Genomic DNA, 18,724 nt, shown 5'->3' with positions numbered 1-18,724 from the left:
GAACCACTTAAGGAAAAACATAATCAAAGAGGGCAAGAGTATATAAAATGAAGTTAAAAGAAACAAAAAGAAAACTTTGCTGATATTCTTTATGCTTCCTGGCATCAGCACCTTCCCTCAATTTCTGACCCCATGTGACTGGTCCTGAGAGCATCACACAAAAATAGTGCCCTGGAAAAATGGAACATGAGTACCTTGCACCCCCAGAGGGGAGAACAGTGGGGCCTTCGCTTGGCCCTGTCTTTTCAGCATTCTGTGATTCAAGGCAGTTTACTTGTAACTGACTAGGTAAATGGATTTACCAGTGGTAGACATTATCTAGTTTAAACATCATGAAATAGACCTGTACTGAGAAGGATTTCTGCAGAAGCTGCAAGCATAGGTAACACTAATAATGCAAACCCAAGACAACGCTGACACACACGGAGTGGACACTAATGCTTGTGAACGCAGACCAGTGCGTCCTTAGCCTCACACTTTACGTGTTCCTTTCAGCAGAGGTGAGTTTCCAGCAGAGAGGGGCAATCTCACTGCTTTTCAGAAGAAACTCATGAGTGGACAGATCTTTTGGAGAGTGGCACCATTTTTTTGTTATTTTGTTGGTGGAAAAGATGGAAACATGTAACCTATCAGGACTAGCATATCTTCACACTCCACCTTGGAAATATTTTCTAATGTATTTAAAAATCTCCCCAGTGAAGAATTTCAGTAGGTTTTGAAACTATTTATTTAAAATGTAAAATTGAAACACCTTGGGATTACTTTGAACTGGAACAACTGATTGACATCAGGACAGACCATTTTTGATACAATTTTCTAGGCAAATTGCATCAAAAAATTGTGCATGGTTAGTGGGGCAGATTTAATATATTAGTACTGTACTTCCACCAGTCAAGCCAACGATGTGTTTCTTTGTATATCTTTGGAATTAAAAAAATTAAGTGGGGCTGAGTGGGGTGGCTCACGCCTGTAATCCCAGCACTTTGGGAGGCCAAAGCGGGCGGATTACCTGAGGTCGGGAGTTCGAGACCAGCCTGACCAACATGCAGAAACCCCATCTCTACTAAAAAAGCACAAAATTAGCCGGGCGTAGTGGCGCATGCCTGTAATCCCAGCTACGTGGGAGGCTGAGGCAACAGGATTGCTTGAACCCAGGAGGTGGATGTTGCAATGAGCCAAGATCATGCCATTGCACTCCAGCCTGGGCAACAAGAGCAAAACTCCGCCCCAAAAATAAATAAACAAATAAATAAGCTATGACTGTCATTTAAAACTAAATGCCAGAATAAACTGAACTTAGAACCAGACCTTCACATTATCTATTACAATGCGTTGAGCCAAGATTTTTCAAAAATAATTAGTTTTGTGAACATTAATAAATTAAATTTAACATTACTTTAAATATATCTTTGTTTTATTGTCATTCTGTCCTTTTAAGTTTTTGTTCATTGTGTTTTGTAATGTCTACAAACATTTAAATAACACTACATGTAATTTATAAATGATTATACATATACGTATAAATGTATATGTATACATGCATATATGTATACACATACATATGTATACGTATACATGTAAACGTATATGTATATATCAGTGTTAGTGGCGTATGCTTCATTTTTAAAATTGATTGTAGTATAGTATGAAAAGGCATTTAGAAACCATTGGCTTAGATCATGGATCACCAAACTTTTTTGTAAACAGTCAGATAGTATATATTTTCAAATTTGTGAGCCATACAGCTTCTGTCATAATAACTGAGCTCTGGCACTGAAGTGCAAAACAGCCATAGATGATAGAGGTGTGGTTGTATTCCTATAAAACTTTATTTGCAAAAACAGAGTGAGCTGGCTTTGGCCTGCAGGTCATAGTTTGCCAGTCTCTGGCTCAGATGACTGAAGCTCTTTGTTAATCTCCAGGGCACCCTAAGAAAGCTTCCTATTGTAGAAAGAAAACAGGTATAGGAACTTGAAGACCTGGGTCAATCCTGATTTTGTAATTACTTGTATGAGTCACTTCTCCTCGTAGATCCCAGGTTGCCAAGTATAAAATATAAAGCTTGAATTCAAAATAACCTCAAAATTCCTTCTAGTTTCATTAATCTATCATCTTAGATGCTCACTACTTTGCCACGATTTCAGCTGGGCTCTGAATAGAAGCAGAATAAGTGAAAATCCAATTTAATACAAGGTGGGCAAGGTGAGTTCAAGAGAGTGGAAAAGGTGACAAGCATCAAAAAGGACAGAAATTCCATTCTGAAAAATGGAAAGTCACAGCTTACAGCTCTTGAGGAGTCCTCCATGGTGCTACTGTTCTAAATGACTGTGGGACTTGCTGAACTGAAGTCTCCTCTTGCAGCTAAGATGGATGGGGTCCTTGATATGGGGTAGCTGGCCCTAATTTCTTTTATTTCTTGGGGAAAGCTGCAGAGTGAGATGAAACACCTGGAGTGGAGATTGAAACTGGAAAACGTGTGCTGCCCTTCCGGGGCTCCCTTCCACAGGGCCACAGCCTTTGGAAGGAGCTTATACTTTGCTAAATGATTGGTCTGCTCTTCTCAGTTCTTCAAAGCCATCTTTCTGTATGTGCCAAGCATGATTGGCACCTCACTAATGCCCTTCATGCCTTCCAAGCCCTAGCCAGATGGAATAGTGTGCTTTTCCATAACCATATTTCCCGATTCTGCAACCTTGCTATTTGAGCTTTCTGTATGTGGAAAGGTCCTCTTTCATCCCCCTAGCTCCCAATCCTGGCCATCCCAAAAGAGCCAGCTTGAATACCACTTTCTTTATGAAGCCTCCTCTGTTCCCTTGGCTGGAATTGCCTTCTTCCTCCTCTAAACTTTAAATCACTTTATCTATAAGTCTTCTCTAATATTTACCACATTGTACCTATTATCACATTCTTAACAGGTCTTAACATCCCTACAGATTATGGACTCCTCTCAGGGGTTGAATTCATCTTGGCTTCTGCCCTCAGTGGCTTGAATGGAGTAAATGTTCAATAAATATCTATCGAATGGATGTGCTAATTCCAGCCACCTGTGTGTCTGTTTCCAGGTTATAGCAGCAAGCATTACCTACCAGCATCCCACAACCGCAAGTTCACACTCCACCTTGGTATCTGGCGGATGGTTCTGAACAATGGTTTACCACCTCCTCCTCAGAACCTAGGCCCCCCATGCCGCCTCCTCGCAACCTAGGCCTCCATGCAGCCCCCTTGCTGCCCAGAGCTCACCACTCTGATGACAGTTCTGAATCGAACTGTCCTCGCCTCCAAGTCTAGGTTCCATGTGGATCGGTCAGGGAGAGGAATGTATACAAGAATAGCAACCCATAAGTCAGCGCCAGTGCTGTAACTTTGTAATTCAGAAATATGGACTTTTCTTTTTTTTTAAAGTCAAGTCAGTGATCTCCACCACTGAAGCAGTTCCTCCTGTATTAGGTAACAAGTTTAAGGAATTAGTGATTACATTGGTGATCTAGTCACAAGACAGCATAAGCCTTATTGGTTAGTAATCTAATCTAATGGATTAATCTAACCAATGGATTAGGATGGAGTTGCCTCGTTGGGATAGAAATCTGTTATAGGACAGACAGGAACCCTCAAGTCATTTAAGTGCTGTCGAATGTCTCTAATGCTCATGCTCCCTTTCTCAGAGTCCTGGTTCCCTGAGTCTTAAGCTGTTGGTGATTCTAACTCAATTCGCACACACAAATATGGGTGCTTAGTTATTTAATATTATTCTGTCTGTTAAAACATTCACATTTTTATAGGGGTCTTCTATTAACCCAAAGGGAATCTTTAATCATAGAAGATTCTACTTGGTTTGGTTTGGTCAGGCTGGCTTTTTACCAAATCACAACAAATGGGTGTTTGCTTTTCTCCCTCCACGTTGAGCAGGCCCTGTGTTAAGCAACATTTCCACTGATTTAGGAAGATGATCTATCAAGAGCAGAGCAGACTCCTTGACTTCCTTTCTCAACAGTAGGGAGATGGGACCCGTGAGCAGTGGTTGGCTGCCAAGTCCCCTGCAAGAATGAATATTCTCTCCAGTGGGCAAAGCATCCATGATTTGGTCCTTTATTTCCCATTTCCTGTCTCCACTCAAGGTTTGTCTTTCTACTTTCTGCCGCTGGTACACAAAGCTCTCCAATGCTAGCACCTGGAGTGGGGATATGAACCAACTGGATGTTAGATAGCTATGTGCAGGACCTCTGGAGTCAGGCAGGTAGGGTTCACTCCATTCTTATTAGAATGGCAGTGACTTCTTCACTAGCAGAGCTAGCAACAATGCCCCAGTGTCAGATCTATCATATATTACAGTTTCCTGTCTGAAGAAGAGATGAGGGGTACAAGAGGGAGGAACAAGATGGGAGGCAATGCCACTCGAGTGGAAAGGAGCCCTGGGAAGGAGGAAATGAATAGTAAATCTTTTTCCAATTAAGAAAAATGAGAGTGGAAGCAAAAAAGCTCCAGAGGGCACTTTTGGGGGAGGGAAAGATCGTAAAAGGCCTGTTATGAAAATCCATTACCCATAAATTTCCCCACATTAAGCAGAGCCTGTCTAGAGAGGATGCTGAGAATTCACTCAGCTGACACAAGAAATGTGACTTGATTTAGCGGCATCCACATGCCGTTTACCGTTTCCATTGACATGTCTGCAATACCACTTTCCCTTGCAGAGAACCCCTTTAATTACTCACAGGCTTATAATCTCCATTTAAGGACATCTTGCTTTCATTTTCCAATCGCTTTATGTCTTTTGTCAGATGTTTACCGATGTGATAGTAGTACCATAATTTGAAGCTCAACCACGTGAGATTATGGACTTTAGTATTGTATCACATGAACATTTCAGATTTGGGGGTGAGATCACTCTAAATATAAGACTCATCTAAAAGGAGTTCATATTTTTTACGTTTGAAGAAGACAATGGAAATTCCTCTTTCTAGGAGATTGTCTTCAGATATGAAAATAACGTGCTTGTTTATATACCTGTGGTCAGATGTCATTGCATCCAACTCAGCCAGTAGAAATGGGGGAATATCCTTACATCCTGCTCTGGAGCAGGTGTGATTCAGTTGCATATCCAGATCCAGACCTCTATGCAAGAGAAAGAGCTAGAAAAATATAGTGCTGCCAGCCATCAACACCTGGGTCTGAAGTGTTTCCTAATGTTTTATTTTCTTTAAACGACTAAGCCCAAGGTTTATTATCCACATCTACTATGCACATTAAAGCTAGATTGTCCTTTACTAGATAATAGCAGTCAAAGAACAGCTCCAACTCAGATTTTACTTTTGATTGACAACATTTTTTAAAAGCCTAAGTTCATTGAGGATCATATTTATTTAAAATTCTTCTTTTTTTTTTTTTTTGAGATGGAGTTTTGTTCTTGTTGCCCAGACTGGAGTTCAATGGTGTGGTCTCAGCTTACTACAACCTTCACTTCCTGGGTTCAAGAGATTCTCCTGTCTCAGCGTCTTGAGTAGCTGAGATTACAGGCGCACGCCACCATGCCCAGCTAAATTTTTTTGTAAAGAGACAGGGTTTCACCATGTTGGCCAGGCTGGTCTCTAACTCCTGACCTCAGGTGATCCACCTGCCTTGGTCTCCCAAAGTGCTGGGATTACAGGTATGAGCCACCACACCAGGCCTATTTAAAATTCTTACTCGTTATTTTAAGACTCTTATAAACAAAGAATTCTAGGTTGGGGATGAAGAAAAGGTAAAGTTCATGAAAACCCAGGTAGTAACTGGGCTTATCTTTTTTAGTCACATTTATACCAGTTGAATCTTAAATAATGACGGAAAGAGAGGAAAGAGCTTTGTTATTTTATTTTAATTATCTTCCTGGCCACTTAAGCATTCATAACCCCTTTTCATTCATTTCCCCTAAAGTTTAATTCAAGTAACTAAGTCAGGAGCAATAGATATCTTCTCCACCATCAACCCTGTCTTTCCTTACATATTCTTTGTAAACATTTATAAATTAAAAAGTGAATGTTTGTATCTGAGCAAGCTTATTGATTTAATAGGTTGGGGTAGATGGGGTGGTGCAAATTCTGTCCCTGTTTGTGACAAGATGAATAGATTTTAGTTTATCTTAGGAAACTGTCACGGAATTATCCTTCCAAAATCCGTATTTACTGGGGTTGGCAGATGCATTATTTCTTTCAGAAATAAATGTGAGAAAAAGGGGAACTCAATAAAAGATAAATCCAGTTTCTGTTCATTTTATTTGTACTGAATATCACAAACAATTTCTGGATGCTTTAAAAGAAAATGCACCAATTGAAAAAGAAATTAAACATTTATCTCACACAAATTATAATCTCAAGAAATGTTTGGAAAAGCTTGTGCTTCCTCTGTTGTTATAAACTACAGCTATTCATATAAACATATATGAATCTCAAAAACATAATGTCGAATGAAAGAATCACAGAATACATGCAGTATTGTTATGTATAGTTTTTTTAAAGGCAACACTGAAAAATACATTGTTTAGGGATGCATACCATGCTGGTAAAACTACAAAGAAAAGCAAGAGAATAATTCAGACATCCTAAAATTCAGGCTAGTGCTTATTTGGAGGCATTTAAAAAGAGATAAGTATGTGACTGAAGAGGAGCACATAAGGATCCCTGACAACTGGTGCTGTTTAAATTGGGTGGTAGGCACATGGTTATGTGTCTGATTATTCTTTAAAGTAGTTTTGTACACAGCTGGGCATGGTGGCTCATGCCTGTAACCCAGAACTTTGGGAGGCCAAGGCAGGCAGATTGCTTGAGCTCAGGAGTTCGAGACCAGCCTGGGCAACATGGGGAGACCCTGTCTCTGCAAAAAATACAAAAATTAGCCAGATGTGGTGGCACACACCTGTAGTCCCAGCTACTTGGGAGGCTGAGGTGGTCAGATCACCCCCAGGAGGTTGAGGCTGCAGTGAGCCAAGATTGTACTAGTGCACTCCAGCTGGGTTACAGAGGAGACCTTGTCTCAATAAATAAATAAATAATAGTAATAAAACAAAGTAGTTATGTACTACACATTCATTTGTAGGTACACTATAAGTCATGATAAAAGTCTTTTTAGCTTGAAATAATAAACCCAAACAATTAGAATCCATCATTTTAAAATGTCCTGTGAATATGTGCATAGATTCAGAAATGAGCCTGTAAGCTTGGGGATCTGCCTGCCCTGGAGCAGGACCATTCTAAGAACTGTCCTTTTATAACTCAGAGTCAGAATCAGAACTCTCAGTACTCCCTGGGTGCCTTCTAACCATGCAGGACCAACCAGACCTGATCTGTTTGTTGGACAGGATGTTCCAGTCATAATGATGCTAAGTACCAGACTGCTATGGTATGTGTAGACACAAGAAGAGGATTTTATGTCGCTGTGTACTCTGTTCTGCAGCACGTTTCCCCTGTTAGGGTCTGTAATTATAGAAACTCATCCAATTATGGGATGTCACCATTGTATAAAGCAAATGTTGGGCTGGTGGTGACAACTTGTGAGTACATACATAAGAACACTAAAGCTTCCAAGTACACAGTGTTTTATTATTGAGAACCCAAGTATTGTTGGTATGCAAACTTTAGTGACTCTCAAATTATGTCTATGTATGGGGAGATGGGGTGGGAGAATGGGGAATAAATGAAGTGGGAAATGCTTTGCTTCCTGAGTAACTGTCTTCCAAGTAATATATCTCCTTGCGTGCTCTCACCCCAGGAAAAGGCATAACACTGATAGCAGCAATGAACCCCACAGTGAAATAATACAGCACGTTTCCATGAACATTTTTTTTTCTTCTAAACCAAGAAGGCTTTCTTTCACTCTCTATTATATTAATAACAGACCAATTGACTATGGACTACTTACTAATCAATGTCTAAACATATTCTGATACGAAAAATATTTTTATTTTCCTGATTTTTTTTCCTCCATAATTTTTAATGCCTGCCTTTTAAGGAATCCAAGGAAAAAAATTCAGAGTTGGATTTTATGTGAATTAAACGAAACCACAACATTTTGCAGACACCACATATAAACAAAATCATATTTAAGAGCCTGGAATGTTTCTATAAACTTCTTTTAACTTTCAAACATACAGTAAATCTGCAAGGCAAATATGACTCATTTCAGTAGCTCAGGATTTTCCCTCCTGATCACAGTATGGTCTGAGATTTTGCTAAGAATGTTTGAGCAATTTATAGAGCTACTTGGATATGTTTGGAGAATGTACTTGCATTTCATGCTATGAAATAAAATCCCTGGGGGTTTTGGTATATGAAAAAGAATAATGAAAGTATGTGTGAGTCATTTTGCCTCCAAATAATTGATAAGCATGTTTCCAACCTACATGAGGTTTTAACTTTTTAAGTTGGATCCCATATTAAGACCCAGGTTCAGACAATGCCATTAGCAGAACCAATAATGATGGGAATCAGATAAAAGTAATTGACTAAGAAGTCATCCTTTTTTGAGGCTGTGAGCCCCAGGCATTCTTCTTCGGGGTGTGGCCTTTATGGGGAGTGTATAGCTGCAGAAAGCTGGGGACAGGATAGTGTCCTGGATTGAGTATCTCAGTTACCAGCCTGAAATCTCCATCGCTCAACACCGCTTTCTCTCAAACGACTCCTTATATGAAAGTGCAGAGACAGTGGAATGCAGAAAGATTAGAGCTGATCTTGGGGTCCAGTCAACTGTCTACTGGCCAGTAAGTTACTATGAATTCACAAATGGTGAACTTCAATAGCATTCCTTCTGTGAGTGAATTTATTTGATCTGTTGGAATTTCGGGTGCAGAGTTCTTTTTCAAAATATAGGAATATGGCAGAAACAATTAAGGAAAACAGACTTGGAAACTTTGATCTGAATAGAGTCCTCTTTAAGTCTTTTATAACTGGGCTTCACTACAATACTTGGAGCCTTTTGTTTTCTCTGAGGCTTTTTCTCACTTAACCTGTGGGCCTGCATCTGTGTCTGCATTTGTGTGTGTGCTTATCAAGCACAGGGAATATTGAAGAACACAAAAAAGGTTGAAGGTGACAATTCAAAGTCTATCCACTGGCACACTTGTAATCTCTTTCAATACAGCAATGGTTCTCCAGCGGTGAAGATTTTGAAAGAGATTCCCAAATTCATGTCCACACCAAGTATTTTCTGTAGTCTGATGCATAGTTGTCTCATGTATGACTGTTTTTCAAATAAGCATATATGCACTGGTTTATCAAATACAGATTCCTTTTTATGCACTATTGAATTTATAGATATTTTAGAAAACATTTTATCAATAGATAAGAAAAGTATAAGCAATTGTCATGAGATCTTAATTTTTTCTTAATATTTTAAAAGGATCCTCATTCTTAAAATGTTAGAAACTATTGCAATACAAGATACAGAAGATTACATCTTTTCTCTAATCTTACCAGTTAGCAGTGGACTATCTTAGTGTATGTTGACCCAGCTTGGCTATTTGAAATGACAAAGCATGGGAATGTAAATTACAACAACTCCTGTGGTCGGGTGCAGTGGCTCACGCCTGTAATCCTAGCACTTTGGGAGGCCGAGGCAGGCAGATCACCTGAGGTCAGGAGTTCGAGACCAGTCTGGCTAACATGGTGAAACCCTCTCTTTACTAAAAATACAAAAATTAATTGGGCATGGTGGCAGGAGCCTCTATTCCCGCCTACTCGGGAGGCTGAGACATGAGAATCACTTGAACCGGGAGGTAGAGGTTGCAGTGAGCCGAGATTGGGCCACTGTACTTCAGTGAGATTCTGTCTCAAAAAAAAAAAAGAAAGAAAGAAAAAAGAAAAACAAACAAACAAACAAAAAACTGCTGTGCAGAATAATCTGATCTGATCTTTTAAATTTTAAATTTAAATGAACATATACTATTTCACTTCTCAATATCTACCCTAAAGAATTACTTGTATTGTGCAATAGGGGAAAAAATGAAAGAACCCAAAATGTCTTTCTGTAGAATGGTTAAACTGTGGTATCCTATTACATAAATGATGAAAATAAAGGTATGCCCTACTGAACTGATTTTGAAAAGTCCTCAAACATATTATTAAATTTTTTTACAGGCAAAATAACTATATTATATATCCCACATATGTAAAAAATACAGCATTGCAATATGCAAATCCAAACTTGATTAACTATTTGGTTATCTAGGTAATTACTCAGAGTAGTACTGTGATTATCAACATAAAATAAGTAAATATTTGTACTGTCTATAAACTGTTCTTTTTCATTCTCTCTGAGTCTTTAATGTGCCTAAACATGTAATAAAATCGGCACCCTCCCCATAAAAATGTCTATTATTTTTTTCCCTGATTTAATTTTTAACATGGCTTCCTGATAAGAGATCTTGTTTTGTTAATAAAATACTATTGCCATGATTTTACTTGAATCTTTAAGGATGATGTCCTATAATCTCAAACCAGAAGATACCAAAATGGAGAAAAGATAAAATGAAGGGAATAAGAGCAACATTCTTTAAACTACGGGGAACACAAGAGTAAAAATCAAACAAGATGATCTATACTATAGTTGAGATGATAATAAGAATTTTGCCAGTGTTGCAGAAGTTTTGAGAAATATTTGATAGGGAAGCTGGGGTGGGGGAACACTGGGGCAAGAGGACAACTCGTGCCTTGCTCCGGTGTCTTGCTAAGGAAGCTTCTGCAAGTTCCTCTGTCTCTCGTCTGGCATACTTTTAGACCCTGGCCCATCCAAATGTAATAACATCTCAATGATCTCCTCATTTGCCATGTCTGCAAGACTTTAATTTATTTGAACTTTCTATCTAAAAGGCATAAACTATAACATGGTTATCTTGTTACTTAAATACACTGAGGCAGCAGGGCCTGGTGTTAAAGACCTAAAATATCTTTGGTGTAAAAGCCACAGCATTAGAAGAGCGCTTTCCCATGGCATATATGTTTTTTTCTTATCTTGTAACACCAGGGCCCTTAAGCAGTGGTTCCAGGAATGGAAGAAAAGCCAGTCCTCTCTACTTTTTCATACTCACACAATCGAGTAACATCATGTGATTATGATGGACTTTTACAATTCTTTGCATTTATTCGTCAGTGTGTGAACACACACACACACACACACACACACACACGAGATTATGTCTCTTTCTCCCAAATATCCAGTGAGCCATGTTGCTGTCAACTGGCCTTGCTGCAGAAAGGTCGACTGTACCTTTCTCCAAGTGTTTGTGCCAAAAGATGAGCAAAAGCACTTACCAAGTAACAAAGTAGAATACTCCACAATAAACCTTCTTCCAACCAGCATAGGTGGGAAGTTCATGGATTCTGGTCAAACAAACATTTTATTTCATAGAGAATTACTTTATAGATCATTTGTGGACTACCAGTTTAAAAAAAAAATAGATCCACAATAAAATGCCTTTGATTTAAACTCTATTAAACATAATTCAGTCATTCTCAGATGATTCAGATAAACTTCAGTATCCCACACTGCTTCTGAATCATCTGGGAACATCAGTGGCTTTGTTCTGTAGCATATGGCAGACAGGTTAATACTGGCATCTGCTGAATTTTCACAGAAGGAACAAGTGGATTATTATGCTTTTATTACAATCCAGTGGTTGGTTAGGTATGATTTTTACTAGTCAGCAGCATTTCAAAGACATTTAAATCTGGCGTGTGGAAAATCAGAAATGTCAACATTTTGCCTTTCACTGAAGCATGAAGCAGGCCCTGTGCTATCATTTGATATAATAAGGATCCTGTGTACTTGTCTTTTTGAATAAATTCTGCTTTGTGGTGAAATTAGCTTTCATGCATTACTGGTGTTAAAATGACAATTTGTCGATGATTATCAAAAGCCTGTAAAACTAGCATACTCTTAAACTCAGAAATTAAACTCAGAAATTCTAACTTCTGAGAAGTTTTCCTAAGTAAATAATTGAACAAGTGATTAAAGTGAGTCTATAATAACGTCCTTAGCAGCATTGTTTGTAAGAAGATATAAAGTTGAAAACAATCTCAAATGTGCCTCAGTAGAAAATTGGTTAGACCATAGTAGATCCATGTAATCATTATGTATGTGTATACCTAAGTGGAATACTGTGTTGCTATTGAAATTATATATTGCTAATATGTTAAAAAATAGTCATAAACAAGGTAAATTAAAGAAATGATGTATGAAATTATATGTATGACATAATCCTATTTTATTAAGATGGAAAATGTCTGTGCATGCACAGGAAAATGGTAGAATATATCACATACTCATCATGTTCAAATCTGGGTGGTATGATTCTAGGGAGTGGCTTTTAATTTCTCCTTTATACATTTTGAATTATTTGGTTTTAAAAAAATTTTTATATGTGTGTTGCTTTTAAAATCCAAAAGAATGAACAATTGAGGGTATTTTTTTTTCAATTTTGAAAGAAAAGATAATAAACCTGTGGTGTTAGTAGGATGGGAACGTCACCACGAGGGAGAGGCCTAAAAGCTAAGAAATGACTGTTTTGCATGCCTAAGGCGAATGTAGGGAGCCTCAGAGTTGAAGAATTTCCACCCCATCAGGTCATTTGGCATGGACACAATTTTACCTATAAAGTCAATTGATATGTTCTTGAACCAGCAACTGGACATGTTATGATTGAAAATGCCATGAAACCATTTTAGCTCTTGTTTTTGTTCTTAACTTTATAAACAACCTTAATATCTTTCTTTATCAGTAGTCATTAAAAGATCCTTAGAAATTTTGCCCTGTGATATGGTTAGGCTTTATGTCCCTACCCAAATCTCATCTTGAATTGTACTCCCCGTAATCTCCACGTGTCAAGGGAGACACCAGGTGGAGGTGATTGAATCATGGGGCAGTTTCCCCCATGCTGTTCTCATGATAGTGAGTTCTCACAAGATCTGATGGTTTTATAAGGGGCTCTTCCTTCTTCATTTGGCACTTCTTCCTGCCATCTAGTGAAGAAGGTGCCTTGCTTCCCCTTCACCTTCTACCATAATTGTAAGTTTCCTGAGGCCTCCCCAGCCATGCTGAACTGTGAGTCAATTAAACCTCTTTCCTTTATAAGTTACCCAGTCTCAGGCAGTTCTTTATAACAGTGTGAAATGGACTAATACACTCTAGTAGCTGTGTATCCTAGAAAAGGGGCTCCAAATGGAGAATGATTGCCTATAAACTTTAAGCTGTACCGAGCGAGAAGAGTCAGAAGAGACAGTGGAGATGATCGGTTGTTCAGGTCGCTCCACTGAGAAATCAAAGATGAAGAGAGGTTACATGTGATGTGGCCGATGTGGCAAATCTAGTTCATGTCAGAGCTAACAGCCAGCAATATCCAGCCATGAAGCCCAGTGGGTAGGTGAAAGGAGAAAGATGGTAACTTCTCAAAATAGTGGGAAATTAAGGACTTAAGGTTATATTCCATTAAGGGGACGGAGGAGTTTTGCTTTTAGGATAGGTATATGTTCGTTTTCACACTGCTATAAAGAACTGCCTGAGATGGGTAATTTATAAAGAAAAGAGGTTTAATTGACTCACAGTTCTGCATGGCTCGGGAGGCCTCAGGAAACTCACAATCACGGAGGAAGGGGAAGCAGGCACCTTCTTTACAAAGTGGCAGAAGAGAGAAGAGTGAGGGAAGCAGGAACTTGCCAAACACTTATAAAAAACATCAGATCTTGTGAGAATTCACTCACTGTCATGAGCACAGCATGGGGGAACCACCCCCATGATCCAATCAGCTCCCACCACATTCCTGCTTCAACACCTGACACCTGGGGATTACAATGCAAGATGAGATTTGAGTAGGGACACAAAGCCTAACCCTATCAATTGAGATATCCCACATGGAGTTTTGTGCCTCTTGCTTGTCTTGGAAGAAGAAGGCCCCAAGTAATAGTCATGACCTCATGGCTGATCCAGAGATGTAAAAAAGCAAATTGAGACTTCCTGTTTTGATTAGTTTGGGAAGCAGTTATTAAGGATTGATTCTCCCTGTTGTGGTTAAAGCTGTCTACCAAGAAATAAGCCAAATGAATATTAGGCCAAGAATCTGAAGGGTGAAGCCAAACCACTGGGAAGGGCTTTCTACTGCAACTACAATGTGATTGAATTAGAAAGGAACATTCGAACCATGTCATGTTGTCACCTCAAATTCAACAAGTCTAAAATTGAACTCATCTTTCCTCACAAAGCGGCTCCTTAACTGAACTTTCCTAACAACAGGAAGACACTGCAGTGCAGAATGCTTTGCCATGACATATCTGTCTATTATTTCATTTGATTATCACACACAAGAAAATTTAACTCTAAAATTTAACTTTAAAAGATTAATCAAAGGACTGCAGATTAGTAAGAGACCAATTTTAAAACCCAAGTTTTCTGAATCCTAATCTAGTCATCCATTATCAACTATATCACACTGCCCCCCCTCCATATTTGTGAAGTAAACCAGCCCATTTTATAGAATTACTAAGTGACACTTTATTTGTATTGGCTTTTGAGGATTGCACATGAGCAGATTTTGGTAAACATGAGGTCAGATTTTCTCAAGTAGCAAAGAAGAAACCAACCAACCTTCGGAATCATTAATCCTGTTTTTTTATGAGATACCTCAGTGAAAAAAACATTCATAGCATTCTTATTATTGAAGTCAAAAGATGACACAGATGAAATAAAGTACTGACTCTAAGCCTAAAAATGCCTAGTGTATAACTCTAACATGAGCACACCATCATCAGTTATATTAGGTTAATATATGGTATAAGTGGTATGGTTCTACTGTTTTGTCTTAATTTGCCAATTATTTTGGCTTTGCAATGATGTAAGAATTATAAGCATGTTCTAGAGAAATGCCATACAACATTGTACCTATAGTTAACAATGTGGTTAACAATTTTTACAATTTTAAAGTGTATTGTACACTTTAAAATATGCCAACAGGGTGGATTTCATGTTAAGTGTTCTTAGCACAATTTTAAAAAGAATTATTAGCATGAAATGTTTACATATCTGGATTTCTATTTTGTAGATATGTAAGTAACATTGTAAGAAAAACACTGTAATTCTCCAGTACAAAAAGCAGCTTGCTACACAATGCAGCCCCACACCCATACCCAACCCATTGACCCGTCGAGTCAGCACCCATCCTTTCTCGGCACTCTGTATCTCAGTACACATTCTACCTTCAAAAATAGCTAAGTCAAACAAGTTCAAAATAGCTATTTCCTCTTGAGTTTGAGCATCTGCAGTTCCCCAGCCCCAATTCTTTATTTGGAAATAAGTATTAGGAGAAACATACCTAGCATAGTGATATTGATTTGTGATTTCCTCAAATAGACGTTCACTTTAGATGACTACAAAAGCTAAACAGAATTCAGGAGCTCGAGACCAGCCTGGGCAACATAGTGAAACCCCATCTCTTAAAAAAAAAATACTAAAGTTAGCTGGGTGTGGTAGTGTGCACCTGTAGTCCCAGCTACTCAGGAGGCTAAGGTGGGAGAATTGCTTGAGCCTGGGAGGTCAAGGCTGTGGTGAGCTGTGATCACATTACTGCATTCTGGCCTGTGTGACAGAGTTAGACTCTGTCTTAAAAAAAAAAGAGCTAAGTAATATATACACGTGTGAAGTCCTCTGTGTCTCTTCTGCCTTCCTCAGCCCATCAACTTCTATCTAAATACACACCTGTGGGCCATTGTGATGTGCCCAGCATGGCAGTGGTATGATACTAAGGCATGTTTTAGAGCAAAAGAGGGGGGCCTTAAAGGGAGCTGCCACCCCTTCAAAATGCACTGACTCTGAAGCATCCTACCAATTGTCACTAACACCTTCTCTCTCCAGTGAAAAGGAACTGGAGGGAAAAACAAAATCCCAGCAAAGAAGATATCCTACTCCCAATTTTAATAACACTTATTACCGAATATAATATTTAATTTTAATAATATTTATTATAATATTATGTTTACTATAATTATTAAATAAATTTAATAATTTTGGCTTATTAGCACCAGCCTCGGTTTGGTAGTGTAACTTGATTCTTTTCTGATCTTCGTGACAGTGTCTACACAAATAATTCATGCAACATGCTGTATCTTTTGCAGTAAGCGTTTTGATTATTTTTGGTTCAATACTTTGAGTCCCTTCTTCTAAATCTTACATGCTGGTAATCAGCTGTGTAAAGAATTCCTAACCCAAGGCCAGGCCTGGTGGCTCATGCCTGTAATCCCAGTACTTTGGGAGGCCGAGGCAGGCGGATCATGAGGTCAGGAGTTCGAGACCAGCCTGGCCAGTTTGGTGAAACCCCATCTCTACTAAAACACAAAAATTAGCTGGGCATGGTGGCACATGCCTGTAATCCCAGCTACTTGGGAGGCTGAGGTAGGAGAATCACTTGACCCCAGGTGGCGGAGGTTGCAGTGAGCCGAGATCGTGCTGCTGCACTCCAGCCCGGGTGACAGTGCGCGACTCCGTCTCAAAAAAAAAAAAAGAAAAAAAAGGCTAACCCGCAGTTTCCAAAGGAACTTGTTTTTGTGCAGAATGTTTTAGTTTAAGTTGTTATTTGGTAATTGTAAATTATCTTCTGTAGCTATTGGATTAATGCACTTCACATAGTTAAAAGTTTGAAAGCTAGTTGACTAGGTCTCTAAACTTAAGGAACTGAACCATCCTTTTAGACGTATGTGGTTCATTAAGCAGTTAAGTTCAGAAAAGGGCTCAGGGCTGTTCCTGCCAAGAAGTTGGTGAAGACATTTGGCAAGTGGCATGCTCAAGAGGTTGTCTTTGTAATGTTGCAGAATCGCCTACCAGAGGAATGATGATGATGAAGAGGAGGCAGCCCGGGAACGGCGCCGCCGAGCCCGACAGGAACGGCTGCGGCAGAAGCAGGAGGAAGAATCCTTGGGACAGGTGACCGACCAGGTGGAGGTGAATGCCCAGAACAGGTACTCTCCTCTTTGGGACGGGGAATTTCTAACTTACGTGTTAGCCTGTCTGTTGAATGGAATTTGCCAAGCAAAGCATTCCTTTCCCGGCTCAACTCAACCCTTTTTCAATCTAACTTGTTGAATTATTTTGCAGTCATTTTAGGCAACTAATCTGATTAGATAGGCAATCTGATTTAGACATTAGGACACGATATTCTATTTCTCTCCACCCCGTTCCCATCTCATAAACATACCCCACTTGAAGGCTTTTATTTCATTTTACAATCTAGCATTTGTTTAATTAATAACTATGGTGTGCTATATCTTTTTTATATATATATATATGTATGCATTTTTTCTGTTTAATTATTTCAATAGTTTTTGGGGAACAGGTGGGGTTTTGGTTACATGGATAAGTTCTTTAATGGTGATTTCTGATATTTTAGTGCAGTCATCACCCGAGCAGTGTACACCATACCCAATGTGTAGTATTTTATTCCTCACACCCCTCCTACATTTCTCCCTGAGTCCCCAGTGTCCATTATATCACTTTTGTACCTTTGCATCCTCATAACTTAGCTCCCACTTATAAGTGAGAACATATGATATTTGGTTTTCCATTCCTGAGTTACTTCACTTAAAATAATGGTCTCCAACTCCATCCAGGTTGCCGTGAATTCCATTATTGTGTTCCTTTCTATGGCTGAATAGTATTCCATGGGGGGTGTGTGTGTGTGTGTGTGTGTGTGTATGGTAAGTAGCTTCTAACTGGGGAGTAGGTATAGCAAAGGGGAAATAGGTATAATTTCTGGGGTTCACTAACTGACTTTGACTCCCAATTTGACCTGATATATATATGTATGATATATATATATATATGTATGTATATATACACAACACATTTTCTTTACCCACTCATTGGTTGATGGGCATTTAAGCTGCTTCCATATTTTTGCAATTGCAAATTCTGCTTCTATAAACATGTATGTGCGAGTATATTTTGCATATAATGACTTCTTTTCCCCTGGGTAGATACGTAGTAGTGGGACTGCTGGATCAAATGTTAGTTCTACTTTTAGTTCTTTAGGGAATCTATACGGTTTTCTGGTGGGTTATTTCTTTAAATAAGAAAAAGTATTTACATTTATTCTGTAGGGTATTGCTATCCATTTTGAACTGAAGATATGTTAGTATAGTAGAGTTCTCTGTGCCTACCATTAATAGGTAACACATGAATTTTTAAAGTGGGCATGAATTGCAGATGTCTTCTCTTTTCCAGTACACAGCCTGAATCAATAGTTTCTGATCATTATAATATTCAACAAGATACAGAATTCTGCTTAATTTAATGTGGTTATTCAAACACACTTAATGAGTTTGCTATTACGTATTTTCTCACTCAGGCCCTGGTAGAAATCAGGGAAGTTGAGAATGCCTAATAGGTTCAACTTCTTCAAAGAGGGCTTTTGCAGCAGAAATAAGGTCTTATGGTTCATTATGCTAATGGTTAGTATGTGTCATTTATATTGTCATTTATATGCCCCAAGGTCTAAAAAAGATGAGGATATTTGAGGAGGAAAATGGAGAAAATAATTTTAATTTAAAACCATGGACTGATTATAATGGTTACACTATATAAGATCTCACATGTGGTTTTGGTTTTAGTTTGTTTTACTTTGTTTAATTCAATCTATTTAGAAAATTCTAAAGGGAATGGGTCCCGGCTTCCTTAACCTAAGTTTGGGAGGCTGTATTAGAAGGTTTCTGAAAGCAGTCTTGAA

At 38.7% G+C, this 18,724-nt stretch overlaps 1 protein-coding gene across 10 annotated transcripts in view; it reads left to right on the top strand.

The window, feature by feature from the left end:
- CALD1 (caldesmon 1) overlaps window positions 1-18,724 on the top strand; it is a 233,865-nt gene that overhangs the window by 173,442 nt on the left and 41,699 nt on the right. For all 10 annotated transcript variants that reach the window (XR_001901230.3, XR_001901231.3, XR_001901229.3 and 7 more), the window contains one exon: window positions 16,815-16,961. Coding sequence is in view for 4 of the 10 variants with exons in the window: in XM_017957181.3 (XP_017812670.2) it covers window positions 16,815-16,961 (147 nt within the window). In the remaining 6 variants the exon portion in view is untranslated. The remainder of the gene's footprint in view (window positions 1-16,814; window positions 16,962-18,724) is intronic.

Source organism: Papio anubis, chromosome 4 (genome assembly GCF_008728515.1).
Source record: "Papio anubis isolate 15944 chromosome 4, Panubis1.0, whole genome shotgun sequence".
Lineage (NCBI taxonomy): Eukaryota > Metazoa > Chordata > Mammalia > Primates > Cercopithecidae > Papio > Papio anubis.
Note: the sequence above shows the minus strand (reverse complement) of the source record. Positions and strands in the feature narration are given on the sequence as shown.